Source organism: Pediculus humanus, genomic scaffold (genome assembly GCF_000006295.1).
Source record: "Pediculus humanus corporis 1103172108248 genomic scaffold, whole genome shotgun sequence".
NCBI classification, from domain to species: Eukaryota; Metazoa; Arthropoda; class Insecta; order Psocodea; family Pediculidae; genus Pediculus; species Pediculus humanus.
Genome location: NW_002987817.1, coordinates 27218 through 47395, shown reverse-complemented (window position 1 = coordinate 47395; position 20178 = coordinate 27218). Strand labels below are relative to the sequence as shown.

At 28.7% G+C, this 20178-nt stretch overlaps 1 protein-coding gene across 1 annotated transcript; it reads right to left on the bottom strand.

The window, feature by feature from the left end:
- Positions 1 to 19717: 19717 nt before the first annotated feature.
- Positions 19718 to 20178, bottom strand: Phum_PHUM463660 (ser/thr protein kinase-trb3, putative; the record flags this gene model as incomplete). The annotated part of the gene is made up of 2 exons (XM_002430082.1): positions 19718 to 20014; positions 20149 to 20178. The coding sequence occupies 2 exons, from the start codon at positions 20176 to 20178 to the stop codon at positions 19718 to 19720; spliced, it is 327 nt and encodes a 108-aa protein (XP_002430127.1).

The window sequence follows — 20178 nt, the reverse complement described above, 5'->3', positions numbered from 1 at the left end:
AATAATAATAATAATAATAATAATAATAATAATTTATTAAATAATTCGCTTTAAAAAATTATCAATAACTTTTTTTTTACAACATCTACTACTCATTTATCATTATCATTATCATTATTATTACAAACTTATTTTAAACGTTTATTCTTCCTTAAAAAAAAAAGATAGATAGATAGATAGATAGATACAATATGAAGAAGAAGAAGAACAACAACAAAAAAAATTGCAAAATCTCATATTTATATTTATAATTTTTTTTTTAAATCCGTGCGACACGAGGATTATATTTGTTGTTGCGTAAAACAACAACAACAACAACAAACACAAACAAACAAACACACTTTTTTTTATTCATTTTATTTATCATTCTACCGTGGCCAATTTTTGTTTACGGAAATAACAAAAAATAAAAAAATTAGTAAGTAAGGACAAAGTAAGAAGTATCACGTAATCAGGTATCATGTTTCCGTCGGAATGGGGAGGCGGGGAGAGGGAAAACAAAACAAAAACCCAAATCGAAATTATTAGAATAGAAAAATTTAAATACAAAAAAAAAAAAAAAAAAAAAAAATGTCGTGGATAAAGAAGGAAAAAAAAAAAAAAAGAAATCGAATCAAATACCTGAATCCCCTCTTCTTTCTCTTTTCTCCCCGAAGGGAGGAGAAGAAGGAGAGGGAGAGAAGGAGGGGATGAGAGGGGAGGAGGAAAATCAATTTTTAAAAAAATTCAACATTTTTATTTGTTTATGTTTTGTTGTCATTGTTTTGAGCTCACGCGCGCGCAACCAAAAATTTTTCCTTGATTCGCAATTTTTTTCCTTTTTTTTACATTAATTTTGTAATTTAATATTCGACTAAAAATTAAAAATTTAAAAAAAAAAAAAAAAAAAAAACTAATAACGTAAACAGTAAATTATTAATTTCATTTAATGTCAAACGCACGCCAAAAACAAAAAAAGCTTATACACATATAATACACGCACACACGCACATACACACAAACATATTTTTTTACACGTACGCCAAAGCCAATCATTAGGCTTTGTTCGTGAGTATTGTGAAATTTTGCAAATTAACAATTTTCATTTGTGCGCGTGGTGGTGGTGGTGGCGGCGGTGGCAGTGTTACCACCTTAAAAAAAAAAAACCTTGAATCGTTAGCTCCCCGAGCGAGCAAGGAAACAAACGATTAATTATCAGTCAATTAAAAAACCTTTCCTAATATCTAATTTTTTTTCTATCGACTTTTCTCAGATGATTTTTTTTTTTAATAAATAAATCGGACCAACAGCCACGCCCCCCCCAAAAAAAAAAACACAACAACAAACAACAATCAAATTTGTGACTTTTTTCAATTTCAACGTCATTGAACACAAAAGACCTTAAAATATTATATCATTTACATATTATTATTATTATTATTTTCTTTTATCAATTCATTTGTGCGGGTGACGAAATCATTATTATTATTATCATTATTATTATTTTAATATGCGAAATAACTAAAAGAAAATGACCGAAATATAACCGCGTTTGTTGTAAGTTCACGTTATTAATAACGAGACAAAAAAAAAAAAAAAGAAAAAAAGGTCAAATCGCCCACCTTTAGAAAGAATTAATCGAACTCATTTTCGAACGTGATAGTATTATTATTATTATCATCATTATCATTTTACCTTTGCATTGTACGCAAATCAAAAATAATAATAATAATAATAATATTATTATTCCATAAAAATAATTACATTATCATTATTAATTTTGAAACAATTTAAATAATCGATTGATAATATGATTTCGGATGAACAAAGGTGTATCCCCTCCCTCCCTCTCCTCCTCCTATGTCCCGGCGGGGATACATCACGCAATATCGAATTGAATTTTTTTTTTTTTTACAAGGGCGGTTAACAAATATTTTCATTTATTAATGACGAAATTTCGCAAATGAACCTCAAAAAAAAAAAAAAACGAAAAAAAGAAGCAAAAGCTTTTCTTATCTTAACATTACGAGAGAGATACCCCTCCCCTCCTTCTCCTCCTCTCTCTCCCCCGCACCACGGTTTTTTATGGACCCCTCTTTTTTTTTTTAAACAAAAAGGCGCAAGCAAGGTTGAACAACTTTTTCAACAATGACCCGATGTTAATGAGATCACCTATACAAATAAAGAATGAAATGATATTCTAATGAAAGGTGAGAGGGAGGAGAGAGAGAAAAAAGAGAGAGAGAGACAGAGAGAGAGCATAGAGGTTTTAAACATAATCGGGTTAAGCAATCCGAGACTAAGGTTACGATATCCTTATGACATAGATTATTCGAGGCTCGCAATACCTACCAGGAATGAGTGAGTGAGTGAGTGAATGAGTTTCTATCGCAAGAGATGAAAAGAGAGAGAGAGAGAAGAATTTATTTCCCGTTTGAGTTAATTCCACGACAATTTATTATTATTATTATTATTACTATTATTAATGTTTGTTTTCGTAATCCCTCGTCGTATCACAAACATTTATTTCCCTTTCCTTATAATTTTTTTTTCCTATTTCTTTTCTTTTTGCAACTTCCACGTTAAGAAAGAAAGAAAGAAAGATATTACATCGAAACAGGTTTTTTTTTAATCGAGTTGAAATTTCACTACTACGACTTTGTCCAAAAAAAATGTTTCGTTGAGTAATTTTATTTGTTGTTGTTGTTATGAAAGTTTGTTTGTTTTGTGAAAATGCTTTTTTTTTATTATTATTATCCTTCTTTTCAAATCATTATCCGTTTGCATTTTACACCACTTATTAGAAAAATCATTCAAATAAGTTAATTTTTTTTCTTTTGCCAAAACTTTGAGCTTTCTTGTTTGTTTTCGTTTGTTTACGTTTGCTTTTGTTTCTTTTAAATTAATTTTTTTTTTTACGATAGAAAAGTTTCAATTTAGGTCGTGAATATAAATACGAGACGAGGAAACAAAGATGTAAGAAAATAACTTTTTTTTTTTTTTTTAAATTTTAAAATACCAACTTTTGAATATAAAAACACTAATAATGATGATGATGATGATAAAATAAGCTTGCGATAAAAAAAAAATTTAAATAAACTAAAAAATGACGAAAACTCGTAGGCGGACACACAGACAATAAAAACGTTTCTGGCTCCAACGTTCGTTTCTCTCTCCTTCTCTCTCTCTCTCTCTCTCTAACACGTTCAATGCCAATGTCAGAAAAATATCACTTTTGGACATCATCTCTCATATTAAAACAACATATAAAATCCGTTAGAAGAATTTTTTAAAACTATGTCCGTCTCCACACATCGACTCTCGCATGCAAAAAAAAAAAAAAAGAAAATTTGCGAACGCCATCTTTAAATTTCCATTTAAAAGGGAGTGGTGGGAGGGGAAAAAAAACAAAATAAAAATTTAAAACATGAGTTTTCTCCACGTTTGGAAAGTCTTGATGACGACCACGGTGGTGGCATCAAAAATCATTTGGTTGCGAAAAAAAAAAAAATTAATTCTCTTTTCAAAGGGCAAGGACGATGATAGTTGTTCACACATGTTTAAAATCATCTGGTCAAAGCCATGCCGACATGCGTGACCTCTTATTGACCGGACAAATTATTTATCGTTCCGAAATTTCCAAAAAAAAAAAAAAATAAATAAATAAATAAATACACGGATAATTACGCAAAAAAAAAAAATGGCGATAAATCAATTTATCATATCTCTATATCATAATAAATTTATTTCTTTTATTGTTGCACCTTTTTTCCCCTCTCCTCCCCCCTCCCCCTCCCCCTCCCGTATGATAACATTAAATGTTTTGTTTGATAATCGACCGTTGCGTCTATAAGCTTTCGAAAAAAAAAAAATTTAATTCGCAATTTTTCGCAAGAAATTATTACGAAAAAAAAAATTTTTCTATTTATTTATTTAAAAAAAAAAAAACCCGTTCACAAAAGAAAATGAGTTCAAATTAAATGTGCAAGTAAAGCAACTAAGGTTAATCAGTTTTATATTAGTTTCAATTCTTAAATTACATTCGACCGACAAACTTATTATTATCATTATTATTATTTCGATCGAAAAACCTAAAAACAAAAAAAAAAAAAAATGGATTTCAAGGTTTTGCCAACTTTAAAAAAATTACAAGTAATAAAAATAAATTCTCTTCTCTTTCTTTATGACACCGAAGAAGAAATAATAATAAAAAAAGGCGGGTTAATGCAATAATAGAGATATTAACAACAAACTTAACAAACAAACAAACAAACAAACATGCCTCGATTCTTACAAAGAATGAAATATTGCAATTTATTCACGGACAAATTCTCGAAAAAAAATTTCACGCAATAAAATATTCTCCAAGGATTCCACATTTAATTTTTTTTACATTGGTAAATGAAACAACCAACAACAACAACAACAACAACAAACACAACAATTGCACATGTTTTTCGAGTACGTAAAAAAAAATGTCATTTATTTCCCATGATGCATAGCAAAAAAAAAAAAAATTTCCACGAGCGTTACGTAATTTAAAAAAAGGGATTGCCTCGTGCAACTTTGATGAAATAATAAACGGTTAAAAACTTTTCGGACGTTTTTTTTACCGAAAAAAATGGGGAGAGCGGAGCGGGGGGCGGGAAAGAGGAGGGAACAAAAAGGAAGAGGAAATGACATTAAATGAATTAATCATACGAAATGTGTGCGTGTGTGCGTGTGCGTACTTCCATGTGATGTCAAAAAAAAAAAAAAACCTTTTTCGAACAACATGAATCGTGTTTGTGTGTGTGTGTGTGGAAACGACAACCAAAAATAAAAAAAAATTTTTTTTTTTGTTTGTTGTTTGTTTTTAAATCCAAATGTATGAAATCACAGGAAATCACATTTTAAAATGGGAACGACGTTTGTTTGTTTGTTTTTAATCGTGAATCGATCCTGAACCGCTGATCCAATTGAATGGGAAGTCGAACTCACAAAAAAAAAAAAACAACTTTGCACATTCACCGGATTTCCTCATTAAAAACATTCAACATTTTATAAAAAATTATACATTTGGGGGGGAGGGGGAAACTAAAACTAAAACTAAAAACTAAAATTTTTTTTTTTTTTTAGAAAATATCCCTCGCTTCTCGTATCAACTTTCTCTATAATAATTATTCGAATATAGGAAGAAGAAACAAAAATATTATCATGACATTTATTTATTTATAAAAAAAAAAAAACGCAAAACGAGAAACCGACCATAATAATAATAATAATAATAATATATAAAAGGTGATTGCACTTTGCGGCAATGTTTGAATTTTTTCGACCAATCAAAAAAATAAAAAAAAAAACTAAAAACTAAAAATTTCCTACGCCTGGCAGATTTTTTTTGTTTTGACTTCCTAATTGTCTTGTTGTTACCTAATTGCTCGTAATGAAAGTAGAAATTGCATTACAAACGCAACGGAGAAAGTTTCCACCAAATTTAAAAGTATAAAAAATTTGTGCAATTTTTTTTTTCCTCTCTCTTAAACTTGGCAAAATTTAATTTAATGAAATTTCCCCCCTTCCCCTCCCCTCGCTCCCCGTTCAGGCAGCGTTCATTACTTTCAAAAAGAAAGTCGATCGTATTTGATATTAAACGTTTCATGTAATAACAAACAACAAACTAATAAATTTATTTAAATAAAATCATTATTAATGTACGCAAAAAGTTACGTAATTGTGAATTAAAAATTTCATATCTTTTAATCTCTATATTTGCTCTACGAGAGAGACAGAGACAGAAAGAGAGAGAGAGAGAGAGAGAGAGAGAGAGAGAGAGAGAGAAAATTTGTCCTTCCTTGAAAACCACAAACAAATACGCCCGAGTGAATTAAATAAAAAAAAAATTGTCCACAAATGTGAAACGGAAACGAATAATAAAAATAATAATGTCTGGACGAATCTGGTCTTTGTTTGTTGTTTGTTGTTGTTGTTGATTGTGCATGTTACGTAACATCGAAAAGTTCAAAAATCGTAATCGTTAATTTATTTTTTAATAAATTTTTGTAAAAGAAAAATTTTTTTTTAAATTTTGGGATACAAATAAACAATTCGAAACGTTTGCATAATTTTTTATTCAGCCGGGAAATATTTAAATATTAATAATAAGTACAATGGCAACTTCCGGTTGTACGATTTTGAATTTTTTCCGAAATATACAAAGCCGAAGGGATGAGGAAAAAAATAATAACGTGACCAACACGCGCACAATCTCACGATGATCGAATGTAAATGTGAAAGTTAATGAATGGTCCAGCAAGGAGTCGAGATGAATTTTTATTATGATGAGATGAATAAACGGGGGAAAAAAAATCCGTACGTGAGATGGAGAAATGTGAAAACACCGAAAAAATAAAAAATAAAAGGAAACGAAGATTAAAAAAAAAAAGGAAAGATGCTTCGTTACCATGGAAACTCCTCAAACCCAGCATCCGCAAAATTTTCCATTCTCAGTCAGAATCGGCCAGGTGAAAAATTCAAACAAAATCAATTTCCTCAACTTTTACTTATACGAAATGTAAAAACCTGAATGTTAGGTCGCGCGCGGACAGAAACCAGACTCGGATATGATGGCAAAATTAAAACCGGAAACGAACATTTTTGCAAAATTTACAATTTCCTCACACGTTTCCGTGATTAATTAAGAGCAACACTCATGCCACTCATTTTCCGAGAAAATTACAACATGTTTTTAATTCAATTTTCCGATGAATTTCATTTCGATTTAAAATTTAGTCGTCGTCGTCGTCACGCGGATGAAACGAACAGAATAATAATAATAATAATAAATTTTCGATAACTCATCGCGACGCGTGCGTTTTTCTTTTTTTTTTTTTTTTTTCTCTCTCTCTCTCAACCGTGATCTTAACCTAGAATATATTTAAAGTCGTAAAGAACCGTAGAAGGAAAATCTTTCATTTGAAATCTGAGAATTCTTTTGCCCCTGGAGGCTAACAAAAAAAAAAAAAAATTATAAATAAAAATAAGAAGAAAAAATAAGAGAAAAAAAAATGGCGTCGACTTTTACTCATTACTTTCTTTTTTTTTTTATTTATTTATTTATTTATTTATTTTTAAATCTAAACCTACGCCAATTTTTATTTTTTTTTCATACGATATATGAGAATTGGCCTTTCGACTAGGAAGTGTACGTACATACATAAGATGTTAATGCTAGCGATGAACAACAAGAAACAACTGACCTGGTTTAATTTTTTTTTTATTTTATTTTATTCATCGAATTAACAATAACAAAACAAATTATCTTTATTTTAAGAAGTGAATGACTTTCAGACTTATCGTACCCCCTCCCTCCCCCGAAAAACAAAATAATAATAATAATAACGAGAAAGATTTAATTGGTAAATCTCTCGAAAGAAAATATCCACGCATCCACTCACTCTTTTCAGTTGAAAGAAAGAAAGATGGAGGGAGGAGGGAAGTGGGAGGGGAGAAGGGAGGGAAAAACAATTTCCGTTATAACTCTCCGTGATGCTAAAAACAAAACAACGAAAAAAAAAAAAAAAAAAAACTACAAACAGAAACGGGAGAGGAAAAAAAAAAAAAAACAAAAAAATTTGTATGAATAAGCCAAGGCGACAAAGAGCTTAAATATAAAACAACAACAATGGGATCAAGGACAAAATGTTTTGAAATTATTTTTCGCTGTAGCTGACTGACGACAACTGACGCCCGTACATACCAAAACTCTTAATAATTAACACATTCAATCATCAAATTTTTCACGTTTTTTTTTCCGAATACGATGATGCGACGAGGGGGTGATCCTTGTAAACTCACAACAACAAAATTTCCAAAAAAAAAGAAAATTCGAACTTTCCCGTTCGCTTGCTCAAGAACCTGTCGTGTGTGTGGACCATTTCGACACACCCGAGTAATTTTTAGCACAGGGTCAAGTAACAATTTTTTCATTACTCACAGCCATTTTTCTTTATTCTTTTTTTTTTTTTTTTTTCTGTTTTGTCTTAATTCAATTAATAAATTATAATCGATATTGAAATTTTCAGATGAGACAAACAACACATTTCAATCCCCTCACTTTCCTCTTTAATTCAATCCTTATTAATATTTCCCCTCCCTCCCTCCCCCCGATCCATTCGTCAATCATTATTAATTTTAATTAAATATTTAAAAAAGGTTCATCTTACGCACACGCACACACACACAAAAAATGTTTTTTTTTTTTTTTTAAAAGAAAAATTCTTAAAACGAAATGAAATCCGATAGTTTATGGCAGGGTTGGGTTTTCTGTAACTTAAATTTATATGTGTATGTGTATGGGCGTAACCTATTTCGAAACTGCTGTAAGTGATTCGGAAATTTCATTTTTCGATACGCAATAATAATAATAATAATAATAATAATAATAATAATAATAATAATAATAATATTAATAAAATTATTTGAATCCAAGCCCTTACAATATTTTTTCAAGCGGTAAATGATTGCAATTATTATTATTACGGTAAGTAAATATAAAAAAATATAAATTTTGCAAAAATTTATAATTATTATTGTTTTTTTTTTAAATTACCCCCCCTCTCTCTCTCTCTCTCTCTCTCTCTCTCTCTTTTGCATATAAAGTCATTCGTTATTATCGTCCCGTTGGAAATAACCTTCCGAACTGTTTTCACAAATCGTCATTTAAATAAAATAAAATAAAGACATAAACTGATTGTGAGGAATGAATGTAGGAGAGAGAGAGAGAGAGAGAGAGAGAGAGAGAGAGAGAGAGACGTGACGACCCGTTTCACGCTTTTACCGCTCGAAATGCATGAATACAAATCGTGAAAACGGAAATTCCTCTTTTGCAAAACTTAATTTGGGAAATTTACGTTCACGTTCTTGGGTCGTGAACGTTCGCCACGTAGAGAGAGAGAGAGAGAGAGAGAGCATTCAAGTGGGGTCAATTGCTGAATCCCGAGATGTCGAAACAGCAGCCTTTTATCAGGGCAACCACTTGTTTGCACTCTGTGTCGCAACCTTTGCTGTTGTCCAAATGGGAAATCTCGATTCTTACGAAACAGTTCAGAGCTCGCGGGGTGGTGGCATAAATAATTACATCGATTCTTTTATTATTAATAATAATAATAATAATATCAACCGCTTGCTTTAACGAAACAAATTTAAAAAAAAAAACGAATTATTTAATACTTTTAAACTCGACTGATTATTATTTTACTTTTAATAAAACCTTTCAATATAATTATTATTACTATTATTATTATTATTAATACCGTAATTACAAACGACAAAAAAAATCCATCGCAGGTGGTTAATTTTATTAATTATCAAACCCGTTAATACGTTATTAACAAGTTACGAATGCTAAAGATATAATCCCTTATTTAATTCAAATCCACAGACATGTGAATAAAAATGAATTATTCATTACGTTAAAATAATAATAATAATAATAATAATAATAATAATAATTAAATTTTTAATAAATATTTTATTGTAAAATTACATCACGATTTCACCGACACATCTTACGAATTACACGCATTTTTCCATTCAATTAATTAAAATGATGAAAAATTTAATAAATTATAATTCGATCGGGGAAGGGGGTGGGGGGCATGGGGAAGAACCTATTTGATAACAGTGCGGAAAATGACGGCTAACAGTTAATAATTTTTTTTTTTTTTCTTTCAACTGATAAATATGGCGCCTAATTTTTAACCGATTGATAAACAAAACTTTTCAGAATTTTGTTTTTTTTTTCCCTAATCGTTTCTGCGAAAGAAAAATTTTTTACGAATTCGTAAAACGTGATGTCGAAGCTGGCTGCGTTCGAGAAGAAGCAGAAGACAGAAAGAAAGAAAAAAAAAAAAACCGTAAAAATATCTCGATAATAAAAATATATTGCAATCGTTTGAAGGTTAATAGCAAGTTCCGAGTGACGACGACGACCGCGATTGCCACCATCGAAGGATAAAAAAAAAAACCTTGAATTTAATAAAAAATTATTCGGTTAAATTTTATAAATTTTTCTCCATTTTAAAAACAGAAGGAAAAAAAAAAAAAAAAAAACACGATGCGCTATGTGATTTTGCCACGGGAATATCTTATTAAAATGATTCATCTCTATTTTAACGGTTCCTCCCCTCCCCCACACGCGATTACATAGAAAACCAGCCGTGCCAACTCTTATGGCAATGAAAAAAAAAAAAAAAAAAAAAAAAATACAATTAATAAGGCTGTGCGTACCGGTCGGTCGTAAGAATTATTATTATTATTATTATTATTATTACGCATACCTAGCATATTGCGTAAATGTGACTGTTTTCGTCAGTCGATTTTACCTCGTCAAAGGCCAAATGATTTTTGAAATAAAGTCGATAATGTTGGACCTTGGCTGATTTTGCCCCGTTAAAACCTGTATGAGAGATTCATACAATTACAATATAAACATTACGCATTGTTTTCTTTTACGACAAAACTTGGAAAATTTTTTTTTAATATTTTTTTTCTAATTTATTAAAAATTTTCGACGAAAACCATGTGTATGTGTATACATTCGACGGTAGTAAATTTTGGAAACTTTTTTTTAAATTGGTCAGGGTCGCATTCGAACCATTCGAAAATATATCGCAACGGTGATAGGAGGCAAGATCAAATTGAGAGAGAGAGAGAAAATATTTAATTACGATCGTTTAGGTCAACAGATTTTCAATATATTTAATTTATTTAGTACCAATTTTTAAAAAAAATGATTGACCGTTTGCCATTTAAAAACTCCTGTATAAATTTTTTACTATTATTAATTCCAGTTCACACGTAACCCATACATGACGTAGATTCTTTAAAAATTTAATTTTAATCAAATTCCAGTTTTTTAAATTTCAAATTTAAATTGACTTTGAACTCAAACGATAATTAATTAATTTTTTTTTTTTTTTGTAAGCCAGGGATTCAAAACTTTCAAAATTTTTTCTCTCTTCCCAAATTGATGAAAACGAAAAAGAATCTAAATACAATTTTGAAGGAAATGAAGGTGAGCAAATAATGCCGTCAATTATTATTATTATTATTTTTTACCTTCAATTTTAAATGGAGTTCGTCCGAGCCGAGGAAGTTTACAATTATGCAATCGAAAAAAATTACTAATATATGTACATACTACGACTACTACTCATCATCAAGGTAAAGGTTTATTTCTCAATAATATTTTTTTAAAATTTTTATTATTACAAAAAAAAAAAAAAGGCCCGAAACAAGTTTTTAAGGAAGCATCAATAATAATAATAATAATGATGATTAGTTTAGTTTAATACGAATTTAAACGAACGAGTTTTCCATCATTTTCCCTTTAAATTAAATTTTTTTTTTTTTTTTTTTTTTTTTTTCACTTACAACGTGCAAATTTTTTATTCCATTCATCAATCATCATTCGTATGATTTGATCAAACCGTTAAAATTGCATGCGGAATGAATGAATGAATGAACGACTAGCAACAATTTAAAAAAATATATAAAAGAACCCAAAAAAAAATTTTCTTTTTCGAGTAAAGATTAGTAAAAAAAAAAAAAAAAGTCATAAATACTTGAATAATTCATATAAATATATAAACGAACAACATTGAAAACTCATGTTTTGTAATATGGCCTTCGTCGATTTATAATTATACGTTTCCTAAGGTTATTCCCTAAACTATACACACAAGGAACAATGCGTGCGTGTGTGTGTGTGTGTGTACAACAACAACAACAACAACAACCACTACCACAGATCTCTTTACTTCTTTCTACATTTTTTATTACAAAAAAATAAAATAAAAAAAAGCACTGCCGGAAATTTTTATTTCGCCCCCACAGCCTTTTTGAAGGTTTTATTATTCTTTATAAATTTTTTTTTTTTTTTTTGTACTAAACAAACCGAAACAAACAATTTGAATAAGTTTGCAAAAAAAAAAAAAAAATCAAAAAATGAAAGCTGTAAGCAAGTAGGCTGTATTTCACCATCGAATGGAATGAGAGAGAAAGAGAGAGAGAGAGAGAGAGAGAAAAAAAAACGAAAAAAACCTCTTGCCTAATTTTAATATTGGGAAATATTTAATCTAGTATGTTTCGCATTGTAAATTTTTTTTTCTTTTTACCTATATAATGACTAAAGAAAGTGAGAGAGAAAGAGAGAGAGAGAGAGAGAGATGAGTTTTCCGATCCAATTTATTTAAAGTAAAGTGCGAATTACTACTTTTACGTAATTTAATTAACCAGCCAGCAGAAAAAAAGTACAAAATTTTCGGCTTAGAAATGATCAGAAAAAAAAAACCAAAAAATTGTGAAAAATCGCCGTAATTTAGATTTTATTATCAATAAATAAATAAATAAATAAATAAATAATGCATTTAAAAAAAAATTAAAAATAAAACAATTAAAAAAAAAAAAACCGAGTATGCAATAAAGCCGGTGAAGTTTTTTTCTTTTTCACTCACTACCTCGCTCACATGTTTAACTTATGATTATTTAAAGTCATTTTACACACGGGGGGGAGGGGATTTAATGTTGTTATTATTGTATTATTATGACATTATTGCAAATTATAAGGTAAACTGGGTGACCTCTGAGTGAAGACCAAAAAGAATGGCAATGACCCACATCTACATTTTAAATGGTAATAAGCACACACAATATATATATATATATATATTGATTCTGCAACATCCAAATTTACAAAAAAAAAGAAAAAAAAATTAAACTTTCATCTCATGGGTGGTGGTGATGGTGCGACGGCGGGTAAACGATTACTTTCGACATTTTATTTTTTTAAAAAAAAAATTACATTCAAACACTTATTTATTTATTTAAAATTCTTTTTATTATTATATTTGACCTCAGTATGATAAATAAAATAAAATATCGTTTAATCGGAAATATAAACGAGGGGGACGGGGGGAATACCTAACACCTTTCTTAATATACAAACGTGTGACGCACGTTAAAAGCAATAATAATAATAATTACAATGACAACAACAACAACAACAAGTTTCAAATAATAAGGTATGTTTTCGACATAAGATTTTTTTTTCTATAGAAAAAAGGAAATGAAGAATCTTTCGAAATAAACATTACGCTTTGTTTGTATAAATAATATTAGGTAACTTTTTGTTTTTCGGTTGTTGTAAGATTTAGAAGCAATTACCGTATACGGGTCATTATCACTGGGGGAAAAAAATTTTGCGGTTTAAATTTTTTTTTTTTTCAATTTTCAATTTTAAATATATTTCAACAAAATGCCAAAAAAAAAATAAATAAATAAATAAAGTATTCATTAACATCGGAGGTTGTTTTTAAAGCTTTTTTTTTTACAATTAACATTTTGTCAATGTGAAATCAATGATTGTTTTTTTAATTTAAAAATCAAAGTTGGAAAAAATAGGACAAGGATTATATGTTCCCTTTTTAAATTTTTCTTTTTTACGTTTTACAAAATGCTCGCAGCCTTAAATAATAAACGACGATGACGACGACGTCATTTTTTTTTCCAAATTTCAAAAAAAAAAAAAAAAAAAAAAAAAGAAAATTTCCCAATACGTCGAAATTTTCTTTTTTTTCTTTTCTTTTCAACCCAATTTTAATTTGACTAAAAAAAAAAAAAAAAAAATCGCAATCGCAAACTCAAAACGAGAAGGAAATGAGGAAAAAAAAAAAAAACGTGAAATTAATATCGTAAATCACAATTTAAATTTTTTTTTAGGGAAAAAAAATTGGAAATTGCAAAAAAAAAAAAAAAAAATATTGCAATAGTGAAGCAACTAACTATTACTACTACTACTACTACTACTACCACTACTACTACTACCACTACTACTACTGCTGTTGCTGCTGCTGCTGCCCAAAAAAAAACTAATTTTTTATTTTTCTTATTTCAAACATTTATTTAATTATTTATTTATTTATTGAAAATGCAATTAAAAAATTAAACAAGGTCAAATAAATTGTTTTATCGAATACATTAACCTTTTCAAAATGTTTACACACGCGTTTGATAATAATAATAATAATAATAATAATAATAATAATAATAATAATAATAATAATAATAATAATAGTAATAAAATAAGAAAAGTTTAATAAGATTTTTTTTAAAGAATGATTATACGCCGCACAAACATAAAATGTATCGCTATATGGAAATCGACAGGAACGAACGAACCAACGAAACGAAAAAAAAGTAATAATAATAATAATAATGTAAAACGACGTGAAATTTTTTTGTTTTTTTATTATAATAAAATAAATAAATAAATAAGTGCGATTGACAAAGAACATGAATTGAGTTCACAGTAGGATCGCCTACCGTTAATTATGCCAAACATACATTATTTCTCTCTCTCTCTTTATTCAATAACGGTAATTTGTTAAATAAAACACAATTGAACATTTTTTTTTTTTTTTAGGCGTTCAAGTTACCCGTGTTTCGCAGAACAAAATAATAAAAATAAAAAATGTAAATATTGAGTAAGAATCTTAGTTTTTTTTTCGTTAGCGGTGTCCCCATTTGTGTTTCGGTATCGAATTAACTGTCCTAATTGACTAAATGTTAAAAAAAACAATGGAGCATTATATTATATCGATATATCCACGCATACGTATATGCGTGTGTGTGCGTGTGTGCGTGTGCACATACACACACAAGAGCATAAAAAAAAAAAAAAAAAAAAAACCGTACAGGCGATATAAAACAGACTTTAACGCGAATTGTGCAATTATTGCTCCAATAACTTTCTCATATTGTTGTAAACAAACAAAATTTTGTATCGATCGTTATGTGAACGAATAAATGAAAATCAAAGCGTTTTGAAAGGGGGGAAAAAATAATAATAATAATAATAATAATAATAATAATTTTGTATCTATTACGGAAAATCTGGCATCAAATCAATAACCGAAACTTTATATTGCATTTTCATCTACAAACTCCCACACACACTCACATCGTTTCTGACCTTTTCATTATATTACCATCATTATTATTATTATTATTAACAACATAAATAATATAATTATTGTAATTAATTCATAAAAATATAAATATCAGTATTATTTAATCACGATTGAAATGTTTTTTTTTTTTTTCTATTGCAAAACAAATCAACGCTTTTCCCTTACGTTTATTGCAATGTGATGTAAACCCTCCCTCCCCCCCCGAAAATCGAATATTGGTCCAGATGAATACAGAATCCTTAGACGAATACAACAAAAAAAAACCGAAAAAAATCTACCAAGTATTTCTCAACGAATGAATAATTCATAAATACGAATACCAATAATAATAATAATAATAATAATAATAATGTCAACATTATTAATTGCACGATCGTTTTCATATCATCATCATCATCATCATCATTAAAATAAAAGTGTGAACCTTTTTTGTATTTCGTAATGGATTTGCAACATTTTTTTTTTTTGTTTTTGTTTTAAATATGAAAAATAACGAAAAACGGTTAATACCGACCGGAAAATTTCCGTTAAATTTTAATTTATGCCGCAAACGACCGTTTTTTCGTCATCACTTTCATTCTTTCAACGAATAAAACAAGTTCAAGTCAACAAAAAAAAAAAAAAGGGGGTATTATTAATAATAATAATAATAACGTAATATTAGGGGTTGAGAGCTCGAAATAGTTCGTTATTACTTTTGTGTGTGTGCATAAACGTTTCTAACGGTTTATTATATAAAATAATAAGGTAATATTTAAAAAGGAGGGGGAGGGGGAAAAGAGTGTGCGAGTGCGTGTGTTGAAATTATTAAGTAAATATTTTTTTTAATGTAATATTTACAACATTTATATATATATATACATATTATATTCCTTAACCTTAATTTAATGGAAGAACTTAATCGAAGGAATTAATCGCTTAAAATCTTATATCGATGGCCAAAGTAAGAGTGATTTTCGTCAAATATCATTATTATTTTCATGCAATAATGGAATTTAAACGAAATCCAATTTAAACAATTAAATTTAAATTTTTTTTTTTAAATCGAAAGATAAATAAATTTTGACCTTATCATTTATCATTCATTTCACATTTAAAATTCACATTAACATATATAAAAAAAAGGGTGTTTAATTGCGAAAATTGTACCTGTCAAAAGAAAGAATCTTTTTCTATCTATCTATCTCTCTTTTTCTCTCTCTCCTCTCCTCTTCTCTTCTTTTCTATTCTTTTACAATTTTTAGTTGGGGTTTTGGGAAAATTGCGAAATTTTTTTCTTTCATTTTTTTTTTCTTTTTACTTTAATATTTTTCGGTAACAGTCAAGGTAATTTTACTATTTCAATTTTGGCCTTTAAAGTAAAAACCTAGGTTAGGACATTAATTATTTAAAAAAAAAAAAAAAAAAAAAAAAAAGAAGGAAAGAGAGAGAGAAAGAGAGAGAGAGAAAGAGAGAAAGAAAAAAAAAGAAAAAGGAAATTTAATATTTTTTCAAATGATACGGACGTGAATCGTAATCTTGTTTTTTTTTTTTTTTTTTTCAAGGTTTTCTCCGCACCTGAAACCTTTTCCTCAAGATGAGACTCTAGGGCGTGTCCCTAGAGTTCACATACTTGAACTTAAAGAGAGAGAGAGAGAGAGAGAGAAAGTGAGGGGGGAGAAGACGTTTTTTCAAATGAGAAAAATCCCGTGAAAATTTTTTTTGTTTTTTTATTCCTGCCGTGGCAACCGATAAATATCGAATCATTTCTAAATAATTTTCTTTTCTTATTTTTTCCTTCTTAAGCCTAAAACGTGAGCATCTTTTCATTTAAAAAATTATTCGCCTTGCGTAAAAAACAAAAAAAAAAAAAAGAATACGTTGCCGCAACGTCTTTTAAATGGGTGTTACTAAAAAGTAATAAATTTTAAAATATTGTGTTTGAATCATGAATAATGATGTTTGTATATTAATCGTTTTTATCACGTTTTTAAAAGCGCAAAATCAAATTTCAAAAATTTCACCACCCCAAAAATTGTTTTGACAATAAAAAAAATACTTTTTAAACATCTATAAAAAAATACCATTTTCTTTTTATCGTTATATTATTATTATTATATTAAAAATCAAGGTTTACCAGAAGCCAAGTGATATTTGGTAAACGCAAGTAAAAATAACGAAAAAAAATTTTCTTTTTTTAAGATTAGAACCCATCATTAGTAGGAAAACTGCTGATAGGGCAAGGTTGTCGTTGTGTTTGTAAGGCTTCAATATTTTTTTTTTTTTTTTTTTCACAAAAAAAAGATAAATCAACACATTAAACAACGAACAATTGAGTAACAATCAAGAAAGCCTTGTCTTATTATTCCATTCACATCTCTCTCTCTCTCTCAATATCACCACTCTTCCTTTTTTTCACTCTATCTTTATAAAATCTTAACGACTTACATTATTATTATTATTATTTATTAATCATCATTCAAAAAAAATATTCTTCAATAAGGAAACAAACGAAGAAAAAAATCATTAACGAGGAAAATTGTAACGCGAAAATAAAAACTCGGAAATGACGAAGTGTTTAAAAAAAACGAGGAAATTTTAAAAATAGCTAAATAATAATAATAATAATAATATTTAAAAATTTGAAACGATATTTTGAAGGAAAAAACATTATGGAAAACGAAAAATGCAAAATTTTCCGGCGGCACGTGATAACAAAGCTTCAAAGTTCCCTCGAAATAAGGCAAAAAGATAAAAATAAAAATAAGAGTACTGACCTAAAATTAAGTTTTAATTTTTTTTTTCAAACTGACAAACAAATCCTAACAAAAACTACATGATATTGCAATCGTACCGAGAATAGAAGAACACAAACATAACATAACAAACGTTAAATAATTCATTTCATTTATTCATATTTACACAGCATCCATGAAAATCGAGAGAAAAAAATGCCACAACCGAATAAAAAATTTATTTATTAAAAAAAATGTATTAAAGAAGCCAGTTTTTGACACGTGCCTTCAAATCCGCTGTGTTGCAACTAAACCACACACACACACACACACGTACGCACACGCACACGCACACACGCACACACACACACTGCAAAGGCAAAAGCTTGAGAGTTCACATGGCGGGAGTGTCGAAACATTTCCCCGCCATCTTCACTCATATCTCCTCTTATAAACTTTAAACTATTTTTATATCAATTACATTGTTATTCTATTGCATCACTAGGTTGTCTTTTTTCACTTTTTTTCACTTTTTATTATTATTATTTTTCATTTCAAATAAAAAATTTAAATAATTTTTTTTAAAACAAAAAAAAAAAAAAAAAAAAAAAAAATGCAATAAATTAATCGAAATAAAAAAAAAAAAAAAATTATGCGAATAACCTTGCACGCAGTTACTAACGGGTTTGTTTTTGCCAAAATTTCAAATTGTGCACCACCGTTTTAAAATCCACTTTAACCTTGGCAAATTATACAAAACAAAAATTAATTTGTCAACTTTTGATATTTGTTTATAAAAAAAAAAAAAAAAAAAAAAAAAAAACGTTACATCCGTAGAATCCGTTAAACCCCCGTACCACACATTAAAATCTCACCCTCATCATCTCACCCCTTTATAAAAACAAACAACGAGCAAGAAAAAAATAAACAAAACGTTGACACATAAAAACATAAGAATATTATTACGAACCTTAAAAATTAATAATGACCGTTTAAATTTTAAAGAAAACCAAATGCTATTTTTCCTTACTCCTCCTCTTTCTCCCTCCTATCCTTACCACCCCCTCCCCTAACCAAATTTTTTTTTTATTTAAAAGTAATTAAAATGTAATTATCGACAAATTGTTTTTTGTAAAAGTATTATATACGCATTAACAAAAGGAAGTCCTGGTTTTTATTCTCCAAGGGATAAAAACCGGTTTTTAATTTTTTTTTTTTTTTCCTTATGTTTTTCTTTTTTGGGTATATGTCTTATCTCAACGCATTTATTATTATTATTATTATTGGGCCGTGTTTAATATTGTTAAACAATGATATTGAAAATGTTACAATGAAATTAAAAAAAAAAAAAACAAAATATTTACATTTTAAAATGATTGCATCGCATGCATCGAATGGAAAATGATAAATGAATAAAGTTAATACGACTGCGGTTCGATTATTATTATTAGTTTTGTTTGCCCCCCCCCCCCCGTAATAATTCAAACGAAATATATATGGAAAAAATATTCGAAACGGAAGCGAGAACAAAAGTCAAAAAATTTTTTTAACCGAGCGAAATGAGTTTTTTTGGCATTTTTTTTTCTTTCCATGGCTCTTTAATATTACCGTTTAGTAGGTAGTTTTACACCGTTATTCGCCATTAATCAAACGGATTAGCACCTTTGGGAAAATAAGGCACATAAGTCATGAGGAGCCCGGTGGCCCCCTTAGCGCTCGCGTATATAAATTCGTGTGTGTGTGTGTTCTTTAATTGATATTCTTTCCTTTCATAAAAAAAAAAAAAGATTACTATTTCTAAACTGTACAATTTTCTCTCCGGGTCAAAACACTTAAAACATTCGTGACATTCTTTAATATAATTTGACCACCAAACGTTAGTTTCATTCATTCATTCATTCAAAAAACAAACTTAATAATTATCTTTCACGGAGAAATTTCCAGTGTAAAAACTAAAAAAAAACCGAGTCAAACCCATTTTCATATAAAAAATGAAAAATGAAAAAAAAAAACTTACTTTTGTGTATCACTAAAAACAAATTTTCTAAGTTTGAGATCCCTAAGAACAATTCCTTTATCATGGCAAGCTTTAACGGTGTTCACCATTTGTCGAAAAAGTTTTCGCGCAACAGGTTCCCGAAGCCTTTTCCTAAGCCTGACATGAGAATGGAGATCGCCACCTTTCGACGGCGGAAATACTAAATACAATAGTTTATCGCCGAGTAAAACTTCCCGAAGGGAATTCACGTGAGGGTGACCGTCCATACGATAATGTGCGGACAATAAACCTCCGGCTTCCCGTCCGATAACCTGTAAAATAAAAATCATACACATAAATATTTAACTCAAAAGCGGAAAACCATTTTCTTTTTTTTTTTTTTTCTAAATAAAAATAAAACGTAGTTTAGTCAGTTAGTTTTATGCAATAATAATATTTTTTATACAATTGCGTCCAAAGTATTTTTAAACGCCAT